The 19,623-nt window shown below is 55.3% G+C and overlaps 2 protein-coding genes across 5 annotated transcripts in view; both read right to left on the bottom strand.

The window, feature by feature from the left end:
- Window positions 1-6,229, bottom strand: part of LOC109281933 (junctional adhesion molecule A-like) — a 40,812-nt gene extending 34,583 nt beyond the window's left edge. For both annotated transcript variants that reach the window (XM_059718854.1, XM_059718855.1), the window contains exon 1: window positions 6,135-6,229. In XM_059718854.1, coding sequence (XP_059574837.1) covers window positions 6,135-6,222 — 88 coding nt within the window. In that variant the 5' untranslated portion in view covers window positions 6,223-6,229. The remainder of the gene's footprint in view (window positions 1-6,134) is intronic.
- Window positions 6,230-6,780: 551 nt separating this feature from the next.
- Window positions 6,781-16,745, bottom strand: TSTD1 (thiosulfate sulfurtransferase like domain containing 1). 3 transcript variants are annotated; one of them, XM_059718857.1, is made up of 5 exons: window positions 16,533-16,617; window positions 15,682-15,757; window positions 15,139-15,261; window positions 14,430-14,592; window positions 6,781-7,404 (listed from the first exon to the last, which is right to left on the bottom strand). In XM_059718857.1, the coding sequence occupies exons 2-5, from the start codon at window positions 15,734-15,736 to the stop codon at window positions 7,296-7,298; spliced, it is 450 nt and encodes a 149-aa protein (XP_059574840.1). In that variant the 5' UTR covers window positions 15,737-15,757; window positions 16,533-16,617; the 3' UTR covers window positions 6,781-7,295. The 3 variants fall into 3 exon arrangements, with proteins under 3 accessions (XP_059574840.1, XP_059574839.1, XP_014457513.2); XM_059718856.1 differs by lacking the exon at window positions 15,682-15,757 and having other exon boundaries at window positions 16,533-16,745; XM_014602027.3 differs by lacking the exons at window positions 6,781-7,404; window positions 15,682-15,757 and adding an exon at window positions 13,294-13,709 and having other exon boundaries at window positions 16,533-16,733.
- Between the last annotated feature and the right edge of the window lie 2,878 nt (window positions 16,746-19,623).

Below are 19,623 nucleotides of genomic sequence, written 5' to 3'. Positions count from 1 at the left end.
CCCAGTCCCACTGCTTCACCTTCCTGCAGCTGTGAGCAGTTTGTCTTCCTCTCTTCTACCAGAGGGCATCCCAGCTCCCCCTCCATCCCTTCCCCCACCAAAATGACACGTCTGCAAATTCACAAGTGCTCGTACCAGCGCTGCAGCACGTAGCAATGAGCTGTCCACATTAGCTGAGCTTGCCCTCTGTACACAGGCTTTTTACCACAGTAAGAAGGAGAGGGGAGAGTCTGCAAGGCAGCAGTAATGACAGCTGCTGTGAAGTCAGTCTAACCAGGGCTGTGGCCCAGGTCATAAGGCAGGGAGGAGGTGACACGTGCAGCTCCCAGCACACCCCGGCTCTTATCCAGCCTGGAGCTCTGGGTGCTGCTACAGTGCCATTAAAAGAAGCTGAGCAACCCTCCTCTCCCAGCCATTGCATGTGTGTCACCACTGGCGGGCACACCCGCACACACGCCCCCTTTGATTCTTCCTTTACCTGAACAAGGCAGAGGGCATTGGATATTAGGAAACTCTCACTAGGAGGGTGGTGAAACGCTGGAACAGGTTACCCAGAGAGGTGGTGGAGTCTCTATCCTTGGAGGTTTTTAAGTCCTGGCTAGACAAAGCCTTGGCTGGGATGATGCATTTGGGGCTGGTCCTGCTTTGAGCAGGGGGTTGGACTGCATGTGATGTCCTGCGGTCCCTTCAACCCTCTTTTTTATGATTCTATGATTCAGATATTAAAAATCAACTGCTTGGCAGCAGTATTTCTGTTCAGGCAGCACTGAGGCAGTCACTTGAGTTCATGGCTCATTGACATTTCCCTGATTCCTGCTAAACTCTCCACTCCGTTCATGTTAACGACCATCTCTGCTTTTTAATGGTCTTCATCTTCCACTATTCCACCTATCCTTTCTTCTGCAATTTACCAGGAAAGGCTGACAAACAGCTAATGTTTCTCTTCCATTTCACAGCTCTGCAGATTGTTTTAGTTTGAGCTAAAAACCTTAACTCAGGTTGTTCAAATCAACAATCCTTTGCTCCACATCAGTCCCCGCAGCCTGATGATGAAGCAGAGACTTGCAGCATTTGGGTAACTATTTAACTTTGGCTCTCTAACTCCAGGCAAGGAGAGGCTGGGATAAGCAGCTTGCTAAGTCTAGCAGGACTAGGCCAGCCCAGTCAGCAGGAGCTGGGGGGTCATTTGAAGGCAAGAGGATGCGGGGGGCTCACAGTGCCATCCTGCCCTGGTGGATGCATCTCTAGACAGAGGATAGATTTGCTTTCCTAGCCCATTCAGTGGCATATCCATGGACTGACAAGGGCAGCTTGGAGGAACAGCCATGTGCAGGTGAACCCAATTCCCAAAGAAAATCATCACCATACTGTGGGCCATTTCCCAAGAGGCTGCTGGGAGAAGCAGAAGACAAAGTCAGGGGAGCGTGCAGCAGCTCTTGCCATGTCTTCTAGGGTAGAAATGCAGTGCAGGAGTCCCCAAATTGCCCTCCCGGCATGCATGTGGTAAGCAGGCCCATGAAATGCCGGAGCACTGCTATCTCAGTTGAGGGCTCCAAACTGAGGTCCTGCCTGAGATGGGGGCAGTTTGAAAGCCAGGGCAAACCCCAGCTGAGATGCGCTCTCTGGTTTAAGAATGGCTTAGCTCAGCCTGAAACAAAGAGTAAATCAAAGGCACCCAGCCCAGAGCAGAGCAGGTCTAAGTAGCGAGAAAGGCACAGGCAGCCCGGCCGCATCCAACTCTGGGCTCCACAATTTAGGAAGGACATGGAGAAGCTTGAAAGAGTCCAGAGGAGAGCCACATGCATGAACAGAGGGCAGGAAAACAGGCCTTATGAAGAGAGGCTGTGAGCTATGGGACTCTTCAGCCTGGAGAAGTGCAGGCTCAGGGGTGACTTGGTCGCAGCCTATAAGTACATCAGGGTGTGCATCAGGATCTGAAGGAACACATGTTCACCTGAGCATCCCAAGAGATGGCAAGGTCCACCAGTCACAAACTCCTGCAAGACTGTTTTAGGCTGAACGTAAGAAATAACTTCTTTACTGTCCAAGCCCCCAAGGCCTGGAACAAACTCGCCCCAGAAGTGGTGCAAGCAACTACTCTGGATTCTTTCAAGAAACATTTGGACATCTATCTTGCTGGGATCCTTTGACCCTAGCAGACTTCCTGCCTCTTGGGCACGGGGCTGGGCCTGATGATCTTATGAGGTCACTTCCAGCCCCAGTGTCTATGAAATCTATGTTGTACCACAAGCCCCTCTCACTTCTAGCCTACATGGCAGAGCTCCCTGCGGGAGGCCAAAGGTGTTGGTGGGATGTTCCCCCTTGGATAAGTGATGCGCACTTGTAAACACAACTTCCTGCCTCAAGTCTCCGCGTTGGCTACTTATTCCCTTTCAGACACGGCTCTGTGCACGCTGGGATGGTTCAGACAGGACCTTGAACAGGGGGCTGGATGAGCTGTAACCTCCCAAGACACCTTCCAGCCAGACTTCCCCTTGACCATTCCCCTATGCTCTCCTCCAAGACTTCAGTTGTGTGCCTCCTTCCAAATATGTGCCCAGGAGTGGCTGACCCCCACTTGACAAGCTGGAGGCAGCATCACCGCTGCCAAAGCGGCATTTCGTGCCCAGAAACACGACAGCCAACGTGCGCAGTGGATCTGTTTATGCTTGTATACATACCAGGTTACCGCAGACAGGTGCCAAGTCAGTCCTTGACAGCTAAGAGCTGTTCAGAGCTTCACACAATGAATGTGCACTAGACATCGAGAGAGGCCAAGAGACATTCGGGAATGTTTGACTCATGACAGTGCTGGCCATCCAAGAGCTCTCAGATCCACATACACCATGGCCAGTACCAGCATGCTACTGGAAACATCTCCCTCTGGCTGCTGAACACCAAATGCTCACGATACACAAGCATCACTCTGATAGTCCATGCACAGAGCCCTGTCACTCCCCTTCCTTCAAGATCTGCATTTAAACTAGCGGGTGGGGGGGGGTTAAGCATCCAGCAAGTCAAGCATCCTCAGGTTGTTTCCCTAAAGCTGAACGATGTTGCTCTCTCCACCCACCCCCGTCCACAGTACTGCATGGTCTTGCAAGAGGCATTCAGAAATTCTGGTTTCATGGAAGCACCAAGTGCCAGCTATTCCTTGAAGCCAGATGCCTGCCTCAGGCCAAACCTATGCTGCAAATCCATCAGCATTGCAGCATCAGTCAGGAGGCAATGGGTATGAGACCAGGCAACAGCTTGCCGGGTAAACAGTCGTTCCAGCAAAGCTATGTTTTTATGGGTAAAACTTATTTTATGGGAAGAATTTGGTATAAGCTGAGTGCACACAAGGGCCAAGATCAAGGGTACTCAGCTGCCAAGGGACTGTATACTGTCCTGCCCAAAATGTAGGCCCATGCACCCATAAGGGGAATTAAGCATCCATTCACACAGGACTGTGGCCCAGGGTTCACAGTAGCCACCTGCTCCGCAGGGTCTCACAGGATGCCCAGAGATGCCTAGGTATCTGCATGTGAACCCCTTATGGGCTCCATTTGGACTGCTGCAACTGGACCCCAGATGCAGAGGTATCTGGACCCCAGTCCTCTTCTGGAGGTAGGGGCTTTCTGCTATTCTCTGCAGCCTGAAATGGGTGCCCACAATTCACAACCCAAACCCCACATAGCTCCACTGCTAGAGCCGGGCTGGCTGCACTGCACTTGGAAGGCAAGGGCCCACCTACATACTGCTCAACAACCTAATGGTTAGGGAGAATTGGGCTCTGGTCCTGACTCAGCCACATTCCCCACTTCCCAGAAATGACCTCACCAACAGATACCGGCCGGGCTGGGGGGAGGTTGGGGGGGGTACACCCTCCAGCTCTTGAAAGGCTGGCCTACTGAGCAGCCTGCAGCGCAAGACAGCCTGGAAAAAGGCAGGGCTCTGAGGCTCATGCAATATAACATGCAAACAAAGCAGGTGACGCAGCCTCTTGGTCTGCTCTTACCAAGTGCTGGGACATGTAGAGCCGTGCTGAACGACCGAGGACTTCACATGCTCCTAAACCCCTCAGCCAGGCCAGAAGACTTTTGCTGGGGCAACATCATTAGTCCAAAGTGGAGACATGGCCTAGGGCAAGCACACGTGGCCAGGCCTGCGTGTCCCAAGCTCAAAGCGAGTTTATCTGAGATGCACGCACACTCCTCCGATGACTGAGGAGCCTTCCCCTTCTGCCGGGGCACTGCCCACTGACAGTATCTCTAGCCCTAGGTGGAAAGCAAACTCTACCTGGGGTCCTTGGCTTGTGCCCTTCCTGATTCACAGACAGAGGCTGCCATAGATCACCTTCATTACTCCAGCACAGGCAAAGATGGTGGCAACCCCCCTGCTCCCCATCCAGTGCAGGCGAGAAGGGAAGGAAGATGCTGTTTAAACCAATGCTTCTCACTAGACTCAAGGCCCCTCTGAAAATAACAGCTCTCGTTTCCACTTTGTAATTTTTTTTGACTATGGAAAAAAAATAATACTAGAGCAGTTCTTGTATTGCTAAGCCCACGGCAGGGCAGGGTGCATGTGGCTTGCTGGATTCCTACTGGAAGTCTCTGGATTTCTCTCCTGAATTGTATGTAGCACACCTCGCAGTGCCACTATTGCACAGACCGTCGAGGACAACCTTGAAAGGATTTTGCAGCACTTGGGTTACAATCATAGAGCATGGGGGATGGAAGGGACCTCAGGAGGTCACATCTAGTCCAAACTCCTGCTCATAGCAGGGCCAGCATCATCCCAGCCAAGGTTTTGTCTGCCTGGGTCTTAAAACCCTCCAAGGATGGAGACTCCACCACCGCAGATTAAATCAGTAAAACCTTTATGGGAAAAGCTGTTGCAAGCACCTAACTCATTTAAGGGAGCGCCTGTTTTCAGAGTCAAGTTAAAGCAGCGTCTATTCTCTGCGTAAAAGGTCTGAAGTCTTCAGCAGTTTTCTCTTTTTTTTTTGTTTCACTTCTGGCAGAGCAGTACCCAAGGACACGGAGCAGGAATTAGGACCCGTGGCACAAACTGGATCATAAACAACTCCCACGCTGAGGTTTAAATCAGCGGGCATCAACCTTTTTGGTGCACACAAAGCTGCCGATGCCACTTGTGGCACACAGACTTGGGTTAGACAAAAGATGAGAACAAAGAAGCGGGCAGAGGGGGGTGCCTTAGAAAGAGGAGAAGGTCATTACAAGCGATTACTGAACAGTGGTGCCCCAGGCGCTGGGAGGTGGGCAGACTGGAGGGTTTTAAAAGGGACAGAAAGAGCCTTCCCCAGCTACTTCAGCATCACACACAACTGATTTGGCCACCGCCCTGTGCCACACTTGCACAGCTAACCACAAGAGCCAAGCAGAAGCTGCTAATCACGCATCAGCTCTACGAGCGTCCCTATCTGTCCCACTTGGCTTGTCCATAGATGCTCGTAGGAAACAGCAGGGTACTGTGCGTTAATAACCGTCCCGTCGCTGCCACGCTGCCGGCAGCTCAGACGCCAGCAAGCGCGGAGCCCTTTCCTTCGAAAAATAAAACCCACAAGTTTCACAAAGCCAAAACCAGAGGCTTTCTCCTCGGTCGGAGAAACAGGCGGGGGTTTCTCCGGGCAGCGCCCTGCCGAGCGGGCTGGGGAGCAGCCGCGTTCGGTCGTCTGGCGGGGACCTGGGCGGACGCGCTCCTGGTTTCTCGGCGCTTGACCTGTTGTGCCTGCGTCCCGCCCGCCCAGGCACGGGAACCCGCGGGAATAACCGGGGTGACGAAACCCTCTGGGGCTGGGCTTCGCGGGGGAAATCGGAGGAGCAAGGAGCGGCTCGCAGGTCTCGGGCTGACTCTTGCGGAAAGCCAGGGCCGCAGGCGCGGGGCGAGGGGGGCTCTGGGCAGCGCCCCCACGGTACCATGGGCTCCCCTCGCTCCCTGCGCGCCCCGGGCGTCCGGCTGGGGCTGGAGGTCCCTTCCCACCCGCGCTGCCAGCATTTCGGGACAGCCCGGAAGCCTGGGAGGGGTCAGGGGGCCGCGGGGACATCGAGCAGCACAGGCGGGGCCGCGGAGCAGGACCAACCCGGCCTGGAGCCCGTCCCGGCCCCGGCCCCACGAGATCTCGCACTCACAGCAGCCGAAGAGCAGCAGCAGCCGCCTGCACGTCCGCCCCGCCATCGCCATCGCCGCTGCCGCTTCCCGCCCCGCGGCACCGCCCATGCTGAAGTCCCGCCCCCTCGCAAGTGAGGCCCCGCCCTCCCAAGCTCGGATTGGTTCTCCCCTTCCAGGTCATACGACCCACCCCCTTCCTTGAGCTCGGAATCGGTCTCGTGGGTGCCTCCAAAACAGGCCCCGCCCCCCGGAGTGGCTCGCTCACCTGAGGCTCTGCTTTGATTGGCTGAAACGTGATAGGCAGCGCCCGCAGGTAAGGGAGAAGAGGGAAGGCCAGGCCAGAGGGCAGCCAATCAGAAGCCGAGCTAGGGGCACTACCTCCCTGACGTCCTGAGAGGGAGATCCCGCCCAAGAGGCACCTGGGTTGCTATGGTGACAGGGCCATGCTTGTGCCAGGGCCTTTTAAGCCCTAAAGTGTCCAGGCCACCCCCAGTCCGGGGGGGGGGTGGTAATCAGAGAGGCTTCTGGGAAGGGGATGCACCCCCCACCCCCGTGCAGTCGTACAGGATTAGAGCCCCATCGTGGCAGCAGATCCAGGACTGTGTGGGGGCAAAGCCTTACTTGTAGCATGACACATTTCCCTGCAGTTCACGAGAAACTAAAAACTTGACCAATAGCCGCAGGGGCTCGCCCTGGCCCGCACTTTAAGATCAGAGCAAAACCCAGTACAATCGGATCGGGACACGGGCTCCATCTACAGTGTGTCACAGAAACCCAACAGACAGTCAAAAGAGTCAACAAAAAATAGTCCAAGAGTCAAAGCATAGTGAAGAGAGCAAGAAGAGTCAGAGGAGTCACAACCGGTGAAAGAAATAGTCAAAACTATCTCAGGCTGTTCCGTCAGTTGTCCCGTAGACGTTACATAGCAGCACTGCCGAGCACAGGACAGTTTGAGTCCTGGGGCATGGACACCGTTACAAACCAAGGAGGGTCCTTAGGGCCCGTGGAGCGGAGAGATGAGCAGGAATCAGGGCGGTGACAATATGCCATGAAGCCGCGTGACTCCCGCAGCACTGCCCCAAAAAAGGCCACCGCCCTCCCCGGCAGCTGGTTTTACAGTTTGGGTGGGGCAGGGATCACGGGGCGCCATCCTTCTCGCCTCTGAGGATGCGTCGCCCTGCTTAAACGAGCACGGCCCGCTTGGCCGCACCGCTAGGGGCCGGCGGGTCGGGGCGGGGGTAGGATCTCCATCCAGAACTCCACAATTCCCACTTCTTCACGGGCTCCGAACTGCAAAAACAAAAACGAAACAACACCCTTTGATTTGGAAGCAGCGGGAAGTTTTTGTCATGCGCAATCATCTCCTTCAGGTGCTGCCAAAGCAAAATGCACATAAACACTATAGGTCTTTACCTGGATGGAGTGTAAATCATTACAAATGTGCATCTCTCAGTGTCGCTATTTAGGGGCTGCAAAGGTTACTCGGGCCGTGCGAAACGGCAGCGTTCAGCTTCAACAGATCTGTGTTTCATTTTGACTTCTGTTTCGAGTCGAAACGGCTGCTCCGTTTTGTTCCATTGAAACGTTTTGCCGTTTTGACGTTTCGCCCATAGGCTATAATGGGGAAGGTTGAAACAGGCTATAACTTTGTCATTTCTGACCTGATGTGGATGAAACGTGCAGGAATGGTAGCCCCTTCTGAGGGCATGAAGCGTGCCACATTTCAAGAAGATAGGTGCAGGGGGTTCAGAGAAAGTGAACCCCAAATTTTTGAAAGCAAAACGTGTCATGTGCACGTGTTAAGCCACAGCGGGGTCAAAACTGTGGGGTTGGTAGCCCTGTGGAGGCCACAAAGGCTGCTAAGTTTCAAGGAGATAGGTGGGAAACTGAACCCCAAAATCCTGAACACAAAACTCATGTTATGTGTGTGTGTTAAGCCACAGCGGGGTCAAAACTGCAGGCATGCTAGTCCTTGTGGAGGCCACAAAGCCAGCCGATTTTCAAGAAGATAGGTGCAGGGGTTTGGGGGAAACTGCACCTCAAGCTGCTGACAAGCAAAACTCATGACGGGGTGATACTGTGTGTTAAGGCGCAGCTGGGTGAAAGCTGCAGGGATGGTGGCCCCTGCTGCGGCCACAACACCTGCCAACTGTCAAGGAGATCGGTGCAGGGGTTCTGGGTTTTGGGGCCCTGCACCCCTAGCTGCTGACAGGCAAACTCGTGTCATGGGTGCTCGCGCAATTGGCTGTCTCTGTCTTGGGGCACGGTTGGAGGGGGAGGAGGGAACTACTGCAGGCCTGGCTGCTAGGCCCTGCTGCAGCCACGAAGCCTGCAGCTGTGGAGGAGATCAGTGCAGAGGGGTTCTGGGGCCGGGCACCTCTAGCTGCTGACAGACAAAACTCGTAACATGGGTGCTTGTGCAACTGCTGCCTCTCAACAGGCAGCAGGACTGAAGATCCCCCATCACTCGCCACCACAGACCTGGGGGTAATAACTGACCACAGTATGAACATGAGCCAGCAGTGCAATGCTGTAGCCAGCAGGGCCAACAATACGCTGGCATGCATCAGTTGATGCATCTGCAGCAAAACCATTGCAAGGAAGTGATTTTCCTGCTCTACTCAGCTCTTCTCAGCACTGGTAAGACTGCAGCTGGAGGACTGTGTCCAGTTCTGGGCTCCATACCTTAACAAGGACGTGGTAGTGCTTGAGAGAGTCCAGAGAAGGGCTACCCATATGATCAGAGACTTGCACAGCAAGCCATATGAGGAAAGGTTGAAGGACCTAGGACTCTTCAGCCTGAAAAAGAGAAGGCTGAGCAGAGAATTGGTAGCAGCTTGCCACTGCATCAGAAGCATGCATCTAGGGATCAGTGAACAACTGTTCACCAGGGCACCCTTAGGGAAAACTAGGAGTAATGGTCACAAACTCCTGGAAGATCGTTTAAGGCTTGTTTCAGGCTCAACATTAGGAAAAACTACTTCACAACTACGGTGTCCAGACTGTGACCATTTGGGGTACAGTTTCCCCAACCCCCCTTGCACTTATCTCCTTGAAACTTGGCAGGCTTTGTGGCCTCCATAGGGGCTACCATCTCTGCAGTTTTGACCCCACTGTGGCTTAACACATACATGTGACATGAGTTTTGCTTTCAAGATTTTGCAGTGCAGTTTCTCCAAACCTCCTGCAACCTTCTCTTGAAACTTGGCGGGCATCATGCCCTCAAAAGGGGCTACCATTTGTGCAAGTTTCATCTAAATATGGCCAGAAATGATAAAATTATAGGCTGTTTCAACCTTTCCCATTATAGCCCATGGGCAAAACGTTGAAACAGCATTGAAACAGCAAAATGTTTCGACTTGCCTCATTTTGTTTCAACCATATCTGTTCCGTTTCGATTTTGCTGTTTTGACTTCAAAACAGGTCAAAACAGCATCGAAACAAAACTGATGGTGAAATTTTGCACAGCCCTAGAGGTTACTGCAGCTGAAATGAAACCCAAGCGTTCCCACCCCACAGAGACAAAACTCCAACATAAGGGAAATGGGAAAAAGGCTGAAATGACACTTTGACTTTTTTCTGTTAAAAAACATGGTCAAAGGTAGCGTGTTTCTGCAAAAGGCTTTGCAATGGAGATGCAGAGACAGAAAACTGCGCCATAAAAAAGATTTTCCACCAGTGAAAATCCTACAAACACCATCAGGTTTTCTCTCCAAGTTCTAATTCTTGGAGTCACGCAACTCAGGGGGATTATCACTTGTTGTTTCTAGCCATTATAGATGCAAGTAAAAGCTTGAAATGTATCTGTGTGTGACCATGAAGACTCAGAAAACAGAAAGAACCTAAACTTGCTCCTTTTAAATAGGTCTGGAGTATTATTACAGCCATGACAGTCCAGGAAACGTTCAAGAAGCAAGGGTTTTTTTGAGGTATCTTTTATTGGATCCGCTATATAGTTAAGAGATGTTAGGCAAACTTTTGGGTACAAAGTACCCGTTGCTCAGACCTGACCAATGCCAGTTTATACCCAAAAGCCTTGTCCAAACACCCCCTTGCCTCTCTTGCTATTTCTAAGTTATTCTCATGATGTTTTTTGGCCTTGCTCATGATTTTTGAAGTCTTGACCTTGATAATATCAGCATAGCTAAGTCACGCTGAACTGGCTTAATATCTAGGGTGGAACCTTGCTGCTTAGTTCAACGGTTAAATCGAGGCTGCCATGCCCATGCCGGCCTGTAACGTATGCTAACACCACCCATTTTATCCACACCAAGACAATGCTTTCGACTTTGTCATTCCAAATCAGATGACTCCCAACTCCGTGGACATCTCTATTGCTGCTGCGTGTACTGTGAGCCCATCGTTGGGAACACACTGACTTCTGGTGGCCAGTGCTGGACTGACAACAGTATAAAATACTAACCCTGCATACGCATTCAAAGGGCAAAGAATACTTGGATTTCAGGTCCTTGCCATACTCCCCTGGGATAGGACGTTATCATCATCGCCCCCATTTTTCGGGGGGCACAAAACAGGATTTAGTCATTTATCACTGAGTGTCTGGGGCACGACCAGGTGTTATCATTTGAACACCAGTTCCCAGCCTTTCCAGCACCCAATGCCCAGCTCATACATGAGCCTGACTGCTGATTGTATTTCCCCACCTGGGGTCATGACTGCCAGATTGAGAATGGCTGTATTAGATGTGAACAGCTTCCAGCCAGGAGGAGGCTCCTATTGTACTAGATACTGTACAAATACAGTAAACTGGTTACTGGGAGATAAGGGAGGTAGGATTTGTCCTGCATCCGCTGCTCTGTAGGAACTGCCTGTTCTTACCCAGAAGTAAATGAAAGCTGACCTCTTTCACTGAGAGCCGAGCCGCTACGGGCTAGCTTTTATTTACCCCGGGGTGTCAGCAGAAATTGTGTGTGCTCTTCGAGCTGCCATATACTGAGCAAGGGGCTGCAAGCTATTATCCTAGGGTGCCCCAGGTAGAGGCAACGAGGCCCTAGGACCATTGCACAAGGAACTGGAAAGACCCCAGGACTCTGTGTAGTTCTGTTCACCAATGTTCAATTAACATCAATTGACCTACATTAGAATGGGTGTAAAGAAGGGCCCTGAAGATGGCAAGGGAATGGAAACTTTCTTATGAAAGATCAAAGGAGTGCGGTGGTTTACTTCAACTGGAGATGGAGAGGACAGAAACAGCCTTTACACTAGTGGAAGAGCTTTTTAGGCTGAAAAGCCAACACCAGCACCAGGTGAAAAGGCCACACCCTGGCTACAGAGAAGTGAAGACTGTCAATCAAGCATTTTTTTGCCACCAAAGGAGCAGGTTCTGAAATGCTCTTCCAAGGAAAGTGGTGAGAGCATTGAACCTGACTGGCTTAAAGACTGACTTGGGCAAGTCTATGGAAGGGATAACATGACAGGACAGGGACTTCTCAGGTCAACAATCAGCATGTGGGCCACAACTAAGGCTGGCAGGGTTTGACTGGAGTACACGGATCCTCCCACTTAAAAGTCTTGGCCAGAGTATCTCATTCTCATGTTCATGGCTAGCCTGATCCCTGTTTGAGGATCAAGAAAGATTTTTCCCTAGATAACACTGGCGTGGACTCCGGAGACTTTCCCCGCCTCCCTAATGCAGTGTACAGTCCTAATTAGTACCTGTGAATCCTGTATTAACCAGCTACTTCCCTGTCATTACAAGGATGGGCCCTTGGCTCCCCCTTCCCACGTGGCATGCTGGATGGATCCTCAGCATCTTATGGTCAGTTCCTTGGAGTTGCATGGGAGGATCTAAAGTGATTTGGGAGAATCCTTGGGTCTATGGCTGCTTACAAAGGCAGGGAGAGCTGGGCTTGATGGCCCAGGAGGCCCTGGACCACCCTATATCCCCAACACTCATGGCTGAGCATCTGCCTCTGAGCTCTGCACCAGTAGAGAGCTTTGATACCCCCACCAAGCTGTCAACATTCAGCCTTTCCATACAGAGGGACATGGGATTCATTCCTGAACACTGTCTGTCCATGGGCTTAAGAATCAGGTGCCACTATCCACACAGTACCAGTAGGCTGTACTTTTGAGTGGGCAGAGAGACTGGAAGGGACAGCATGCCTACAGTCCTGCACTGCACCCTTCCTCCCTCACCCTGCGAGCGGCTTGGGTGGAAAGACAGCAGCACACAAGATCATCAGAGACCAGTCTCCCTCTCCTTGAGGGCTTCAGCAGCTGGAGAGCCCTGCCTGCAACAGCACCAGCCAGGTGGCAGTGGCTTTGTTTGTGGCTGTCTCTAAGGAACCCCCCACCATTTCCCTACAGAGCTGCTATTGCTAGGCACCTCCTCTGACAACATGGCCAAACCGGTCCTGCTTGTCTCGTTAGCACTGTCCCGTGGTCCAATTACCACAGTCCCTGGACTAAGCCAGCCCCTAGGTGCTATATACGGTATCCACGGGACTCCTCAGAGAGGCTGGAATCCTGTTATGCTGCTGCTGGAGCCCAGCTCTTGCATCTGCACGTTGTGTCTGCCTGCAGCTCCACAGTAATTACTTACCAAGCCTCATGGCACCTGCCTGCCACCCATGAGATGCTAGCAAAGCCTAGGTATGCTCTTCTCTGCTACAAAAGGCAGAGGGTGGCATTTCTGGGGAGCCGGTTTTCTCTCCGCTGATCTGCAACCCTTGTGCAACTGCAGCATTGCCTCATTTCAGTGCTAGATCTCTTAATTCCAGTCCTGCCCCTCCCATCTGTTATCACTGCATTGAGTGCACACCCAATCCAGCCTTCAAACCCACGCAGCAGCCAGAGAATAGCAATGCCTGGCTCTTCTCCCAGAGACATCCAGGAAAAGAAAGGTCAGCGTTATACACGTGTGGAAATTGAGGCGAAGAAGTGACTCGACTCCCCTCCCCCCCTCCAGCAGGCCAGGAAAAGACCCCAAGCGTCCTTACCCCACGCCCAGCAAGCATAGGGTTGACAACCTGCTGGGATCACTGATGAGGTGCCCTAGCTTGGTGGCTCTCTGTGGATGAGACGCACATGTTTGCTAGGAGCTACTACTATGGACTTTTTTTCAGATCAGCTCCCCTGGATGGACTCCATACTGCACACCAGCACCTCTCTCCCAGCGGGTCATGCCTGCACAGGGGGCTACAAAACACAGTTGGGTGTTGCAAAGCATCCAATTTTATTGCCATCTAAAAAAGCCTCTTTCCCCATCAACAGGACAGACCTGGGAGAAGAGGAAGGACCCCCACCAAGGTACAAATACCGGGGTTAAGAGGACAGCCATGCTGCAGGTAGAGAACGAACAAGTGCAGGTTCCAGGCCGGAAGGCCAGGCTCAGAGTCAAGCGGCAGCTTCAAAGGCCGGTGTTTTAGGCAGGATGTCCAGACAGGCGCACCGCAACACTGGGCAAAAGCAGCCAGGGGAGGACGACATGGCAGTGAAGCAGAGGAAGAGTCTGCAGTGCGGTGCTGGCACTTAGGTGAAAAGACAAAGGCACTGGCCTTGACAAGCCCTGCCACACTCACTTCCCTTCCTTCTCAGACCACTCCTTGTAGCCGCCAGCGTAGTTACGGGCACTACAGCAAAAGGAGGAGACGCACAGGATTATAATGGGCACCAGGGCTTACCCACAGCTGCCAGGGCCAAAAGAGTCAGTCCCAGCCTGGAGCCCTCATGAAAGCAGCAGAGCCCAGACCAGTGGAGGGAGCTGTACAACAGACCTGAGGTGCACGACAGCATGGTACAGGACACACTTTACGGATCCCTGTGGTCACCCAGTTCCCTTCAGTGGAACTGGCCCTTGGGACAAGCTCAGTAACATCCTGCAGCCTTCTCAGGACCTTCAGTCCCCCTGGTATCAGGCCTCTGCCTTACAGGCTACAGCTCTCCCAGCCCAGCTCCCCCTCAGCCAGGTCAGACAGCTGTAACAGGCTAGCCTAGGGCAGCACATGGGGAGGGAACAGATCCACTGCAAGGCAGGCTGGGCTCTGGGGGCCTGAGACCATGCCCTGGGGAATCTGTCCCTTCTCCCTAAGACCAGACCATGGCCCTGGTGCAAGTTGCACGCCAGTGAAAGCAGAACCAGGACCTCCTGGGAGGAGTACCCTTTCCTTCCCCATCAACCCCAAGGCTCTTCTGTGACCTGCCAGACGAGAACACACCCACAGGCTCTCCCCCAGGGCTGCACTGCACCCTGTTCATGCCTCCAGGCTCATAGTGCTCCTGGCATGCAAACAAGAGGCCCAAAAGGTCAGACACACTATGGCCAGGGGCTGCTCTGGGGAAGGTGGGCTCACTTGGTATAGCCGAGGGTCTTGGCAATCTCTGCGGCGAGAGCCCCCCTCCGGCCCATCTGGCAGTGGAAGATGAGGTTCTTCTCATCCACCTGGGGCTTGTCCACTGCATACTTCATCTTAAATGTCTCAGGATCCATCTTCAGGGCTTCTTCAATTTCTGTCACTGGAAAAGAAAGAAGAGGAAGGAGGGCAGCGCTGGGGTAGCCCTAGGAAGAGGTCCTCTTCAGCTAACTGACTCAGTCCCTACCAGATAGCAGCCTGCTGCTGCTTCCCTCTGATGGAGCTGCTTGGTTAGCACAGACGGCAGAGGACCTCATCTCGACGCTGAAGGGACTGAGGGCAGAGCCTCCCTGCGACTGCACAGGGGATAATGCTCTACAGTCCGTGGATGGGATCCCCAATCCCCAAGTGCTTCCCAGGACAAGCAGGCACTTCACCCACTGTGGAAATGCAGCAGCCGAGTAGGGCACAGAAACGGGCACATTCAGGTAGGGTTTGGGAGTCAGACCCCTGCAGAGAGACAGGGCAGCTGCCCCAAGTGGAGTGTGGCCAGGGCAGCAGGGGGAACAGGCCTCAGCACAAGTAGAGGATCTTTAGTGAGGATCCCACCCCCTCCACGTACAGACAACCGGGACAAAGCCCCGTCCCGTCCAGAGCGTCGGGCTCCAGCACCATCCTGTGCCAGGGAGAGCTCCTCCGACATGCTCACCTGGGATATTAATGGAGTTGGCAATGTGCCCGTTGGCCACCTCCTCCGGAGAGCGCACGTCAAAGATGTGAGCTCCCCCGCCAGCGACCAGTGCCTTCATGTCTTCGTAGGAGATGTTGTTACCTACATCAACCACAGAAACAAGCCAACAGTCACCACCTCCCCTCTCTGTGAGAGATCAATGCCCCTCCCCTGATGGGCAAGGGTCAGGCAGCTGCTTCCAGCTTTGCAAAGTGCGGTCTCACCAGGGGAGTCCCGACTGCAGCCAGTAAGAGATGTGCCCCAGCAGCCTTTCCCATTGCCTGGGAAGAGCGACTCCCAGCCTCCCCCAGACTACGACCCAATAAGCACACATGACCTGGGCCTTGCTTACGACAGAGAAGGTGAAAGCCAGCTTTGGGTTCCTACAATCACCCCTGATCACTGATACCCTGGGAACAGGATTCCAGTAGCCCTGTGGTCTTGTACACTTTTGCCTGCCCAAGGCACCACAGGCCAAATCCTGCTCTCATGTACATGATGTAAACCCAGCAACCACCTTACCAACTGGAGCAGAAGGCACAGCTTCTCCATATCCCCCTTCTCTGTAGCCTGGCATCTCATTTAAGTCATCCCAGATCTATTTGGAGACAGGGAGAGCTGAAAGCCCACGGGGCCGGCTCAGAGCCACCTCATTCTCAGTCTCCCTCCAGCAACGTCACATTCCCAGGCCAGGAAACCAGGCGGCTTTCTCCCTGGTTTTGGAGCAGCTGGGATGGGGCACAGCTGGGATGGGGCACTGAAGTGCTGCCACCTGCTTTCAGGTGAACAAGCTGTGGACTGGGCTGGGCAGGCACCAGGCCAAAACCCAGCCTGCAGCACCTGTTGGGAAGGCTGCCTGCGCCAGGTGGATTCAGCTACAATCCCAGTGGTAGCGCCAAGCAAAACCATTCAAAAAACTGGTCTGACCAGGGAATGACACGGCAGAAAACCCTGGAAGGGAGCTCCAGAGGTCACATCTACTCCAACCCTGCTTGAGGCGGAATCAGCCCCGTGCAAAGCATCCCAGACAAACCACAATCGGACCTCGACATAAAACTTCCATCGACCCTCCGCGCGGCACAGACCGGACACCCAAGCTGCGAAAGCCGGGGGTCACTCCATCCATATCCTGCTTCTTCGAAACATTGCCAGAGATGCTCGAGAGGTCCCCGGTGGGGGCCATACCCCTGCCACAGGGAAAGGCAACCCCCCTTCCTGATCCACAGCAATCCGACCAGGGGCAAAATCCCTTCCTGATCCCCCCTCCGTGGTAATCCCTTCCTGATCCCCCCCGCCGTGCTCAGGAGCCCGGGCTGCGGCACCTGAGCTGCTTTCCCCCACCCGCAGGGACAGGCCTGTGCCGGGCGCCTCACCTCGCTGCATGGTGCTGGTGCTGGTGCTGCCGGGGCCGGGGCCGGTGCAGGTGCGAGTGCCCCGCAGCCCCGCCCGGCCCAGCAGTCCCCGCACGTGTAGCATAACCTGGCTCAGCCCCGGCAGGGCGCGGCAAGGCCCCGTCTGCAAGTTCCCGGCCGCACGGAGCAGCGGGGCCCACCCGCTCCGCCTGCACCTGACTGGCCCCGCCTGCCCGGCCCCGCCCCTCCTGCAGCTCCTCTGCGCTGCAGCGGCGGGCTGAGAATTTCCCCACTGTCCCCGGCCTGCAAGCCCCGCCCCCTGGCTGGGAAGGGGCGGGGCCTGGGGGTGCTGCAGCCCCCGCACCTGCACTGACGTGGGGTGGTGGTTTGCCAGGTTCCTGCGGGCCCGGGGCGCTGGAGCCCCACAGCAGGGCACAGCTGCAGGGAAGCAGGCCTGGGAGCGGGGGCAGAGAGTCCACCCGGCCTCCCCGCAGCCACGCTGCCCGGCACGGCTTTGCCCGGAGACGGGAAGGGATGAGGCGACCCCAGCCAGAGCCTCCTGCCCGGCTAGAGCCAGGCCTTGGGCTGTGCCAGGGGATCGTGGGCAAGTGCCCAACAAGTGACTCGAAGCCAGGGGTGATCGAAGTGACTCGAAGCCAACGCAGATACCAGAGCCCAGCCCACGAAGGTGTTTTCTTGGCACGTGCACCTCGGGGCAGAGGCAGGAAGGGTGGGGGCTGCGCTGCCACAAGGATCCAGCCCCTCGGGGCTGCCCGCCCTGAGGTGCACGTGCACCCGCAGGCAGCAACAAGTCAGGCCAGGGCTCCCTGGACCCCGGTGCAGCTGCCTGCAGCCTCCCCAACACTTGCTGCCAGCAGCCTGGGCTCAGTGGCGGGCGGCAGGGGCCGGCTGTGCCAGGTAGCCAGGAGGCTGCAAGCGGCTGCACCAGGGTCCGTGGAGCCGCAGCCTGGCTTGTTGCTGGCGGGTGCGTGCACACCTCGAGGCAGACGGTGGGGAATGGGCTGGGGCTGCGCTGGCACAAGTTTAGGCCCCCGCTCAGCTCCCTGCTGTCTGCCGCCAACATCTTCCAAGTCGAGGTTGCAGGTGTTTTTGGTGCTCTGCCCCAAAATGTTGCTGACCCTAAGCCTAAGCCTTCCTGGAAAAAAGGGGATGAGTCCGCTTTAAATGGGAGCAGATGATTTCTGGAGACAGATCATAAAAAATCAGGGCAGGGACTGAGGGAGGTGGCAGGTTTGTAAGAAGGGAGCTGGATGGGAACCAGAGTAGAGTGCTTGGGCCAGTGCCGACTGGCCCCTGGTGAGTGGAGAGAGGCGACAGATGCTGCCTGTGAGATGACATGAGCAGAGGAGGGAGGAAGACAGCCCCCCACTCACCCCATCTCCCAGCCAGAGCCTCCTTCCTGGGCAGGCTGGGGGCCAGCCTGGGCAGAACCAGAAGGAGCTTGACCAGGAGTCTGCAGATGGGAAGAGCATAAATGAGAAGTTGGGGGACTAGCACAGCTGAAACTGCAGCTGGAGGCCGCGGAGGGCCCATAGCCTGGTGTGGTCCAGGCAGTCCTGCGCCAGGGTCTCCATCCTGGGCTGCGCTGGAGCAGGATGCCCTGCAGTGAGCCACCTGAAGGAGTCAAAATCTAGCCAGATGGAAGTGCAGCTGTAGCAGGTGGTTGATCCCTTCAGTGGGTATTTCCCTGTCCCCAGCAGTGCTGACCCAGACTGGTCGCTGCCCCCAAGAGCCTCACAGGCCCCACAGCACAGGCAGGAACCTCAGGCCACAAGAGCCTGATCCCCTTGGGCAAGCCCACAGGCACCGGGCACAGCAGGGGCCAGGACTCAGCTCACCTGAGAACTAGCCCAGTGCCTGAACTGCCAGGTAACCCCAGGGAGGAGGCAAGTGGGGCAGGGGGTGGACATCTCTGCCTGCCCTCGGGGCCGGGGTTCTCCCGGCAGCCTAGGGCATTTAGAGACCCCCTTCCATCATTATCACATGCATCAGAGTGGCGAGAAGGGGTGATGTGTGGGCAGGCTCCAGGGTTGCAGCTAATCCGGATGCTCGGGCCCAGGCACAAAGGCCTTCCCCACATACAAAGCAAGTCTGCTTTCCCCAGGGTCAGTCCTCACGCTCCTGCCATGGCAGCAGCTGTACCATACTGGCCTAGCTGGTCCCGGATGGCAAAGAGAAGGGGCTATGGTGGGATCTGGCCACTGCATCACCAGCTAGTGGCATTTGCAGCAGGTTCTGCACCCCTGTAATGACACCAGTAACCGTCCGCCCCCACTCCCATATGAACCAGCTGTGGGACCACCCCAGCTCCGAGCATCTCTCAGCTGCAGTCATTGACCCTGTACTGGGCTGGGGGATCCTGTCTGCCTGTGCAGTGGGGCCAGATCCTGGCCCAGAATCAGCCAGCAGCAAGCACAGGAGTCTCTTCCAGGCTGGGGGCTGAACCCCTGGGGCTGCATGCAAGGTAACAACCTACTGCTCCTACCAGCCAGCAGACATTTGCCTCTTGTGGCAGAGGTGAGTATGGCGTGAACCCCAGTGCAGCCCCCTCTTCCATCCCCACCCTACGTGCGTGCCCCACAGGTGTGTTCAAGCCCTTCCTTCCCCCCCCCCCCCTCCTCCCCAGCCCAGTCCTGCAGCTGGCCCAATTCAGGCAGCCTAAGGGTGGGGATCATGTCTGGAAAACCCACTTGGGCCCAAAGCAGACAAGGCCCTGGGAGCCCTGGGGAAAACACTGAAACCCTCCTGCCCCCAGAGCCGAGGCGGTGCTTGGTCAGGGCCAAAGGAAATGCAGGCGCCAGTCGCTGCCCATCTCTGGCCTCTTGCCCAGAGGCAGCTGGCCCCAGCTTGGAGATGGGCTGGGGGCAAAGGGCCCCTGCTCTGACCCCAGCTCAGACCCCTCTCCTCTGCTCTCTCCCAGTGCAGGAGAGGGGCCGAGCTTGCCCTTGGGGAGGGGCTGGGAGCGTCAGAGGCAGGGCCACTTGTGCCATCCTGGGCACAAAGCAGGAGAGGGGCAGTGCTGGGAGCCATCCATGCAGAGCAGAGCAGGATGCGCTCACTGAACTGAGCTGAGCCCCAGCAATGGCCCCTG

The sequence above is a fragment of the Alligator mississippiensis genome, chromosome 15 (genome assembly GCF_030867095.1).
Source record: "Alligator mississippiensis isolate rAllMis1 chromosome 15, rAllMis1, whole genome shotgun sequence".
Classification (NCBI taxonomy): domain Eukaryota; kingdom Metazoa; phylum Chordata; order Crocodylia; family Alligatoridae; genus Alligator; species Alligator mississippiensis.
This window is presented reverse-complemented; position numbering and strand designations above follow the sequence as displayed.

Coding starts and splice junctions, on each gene's coding strand:
- TSTD1 (XM_059718856.1), bottom strand. CDS start 16,635: ATGCTACACGTGCGGGGACTGCTGGGCCGGGCGGGGCTGCGGGGCACT. Junction 14,593..15,138: donor CAACTCCATTAATATCCCAG/GTGAGCATGTCG, acceptor TTTCTTTTCCAG/TGACAGAAATTGAAGAAGCC. Junction 7,405..14,429: donor AAGACCCTCGGCTATACCAA/GTGAGCCCACCT, acceptor TTGTTTTTGCAG/TTCGGAGCCCGTGAAGAAGT.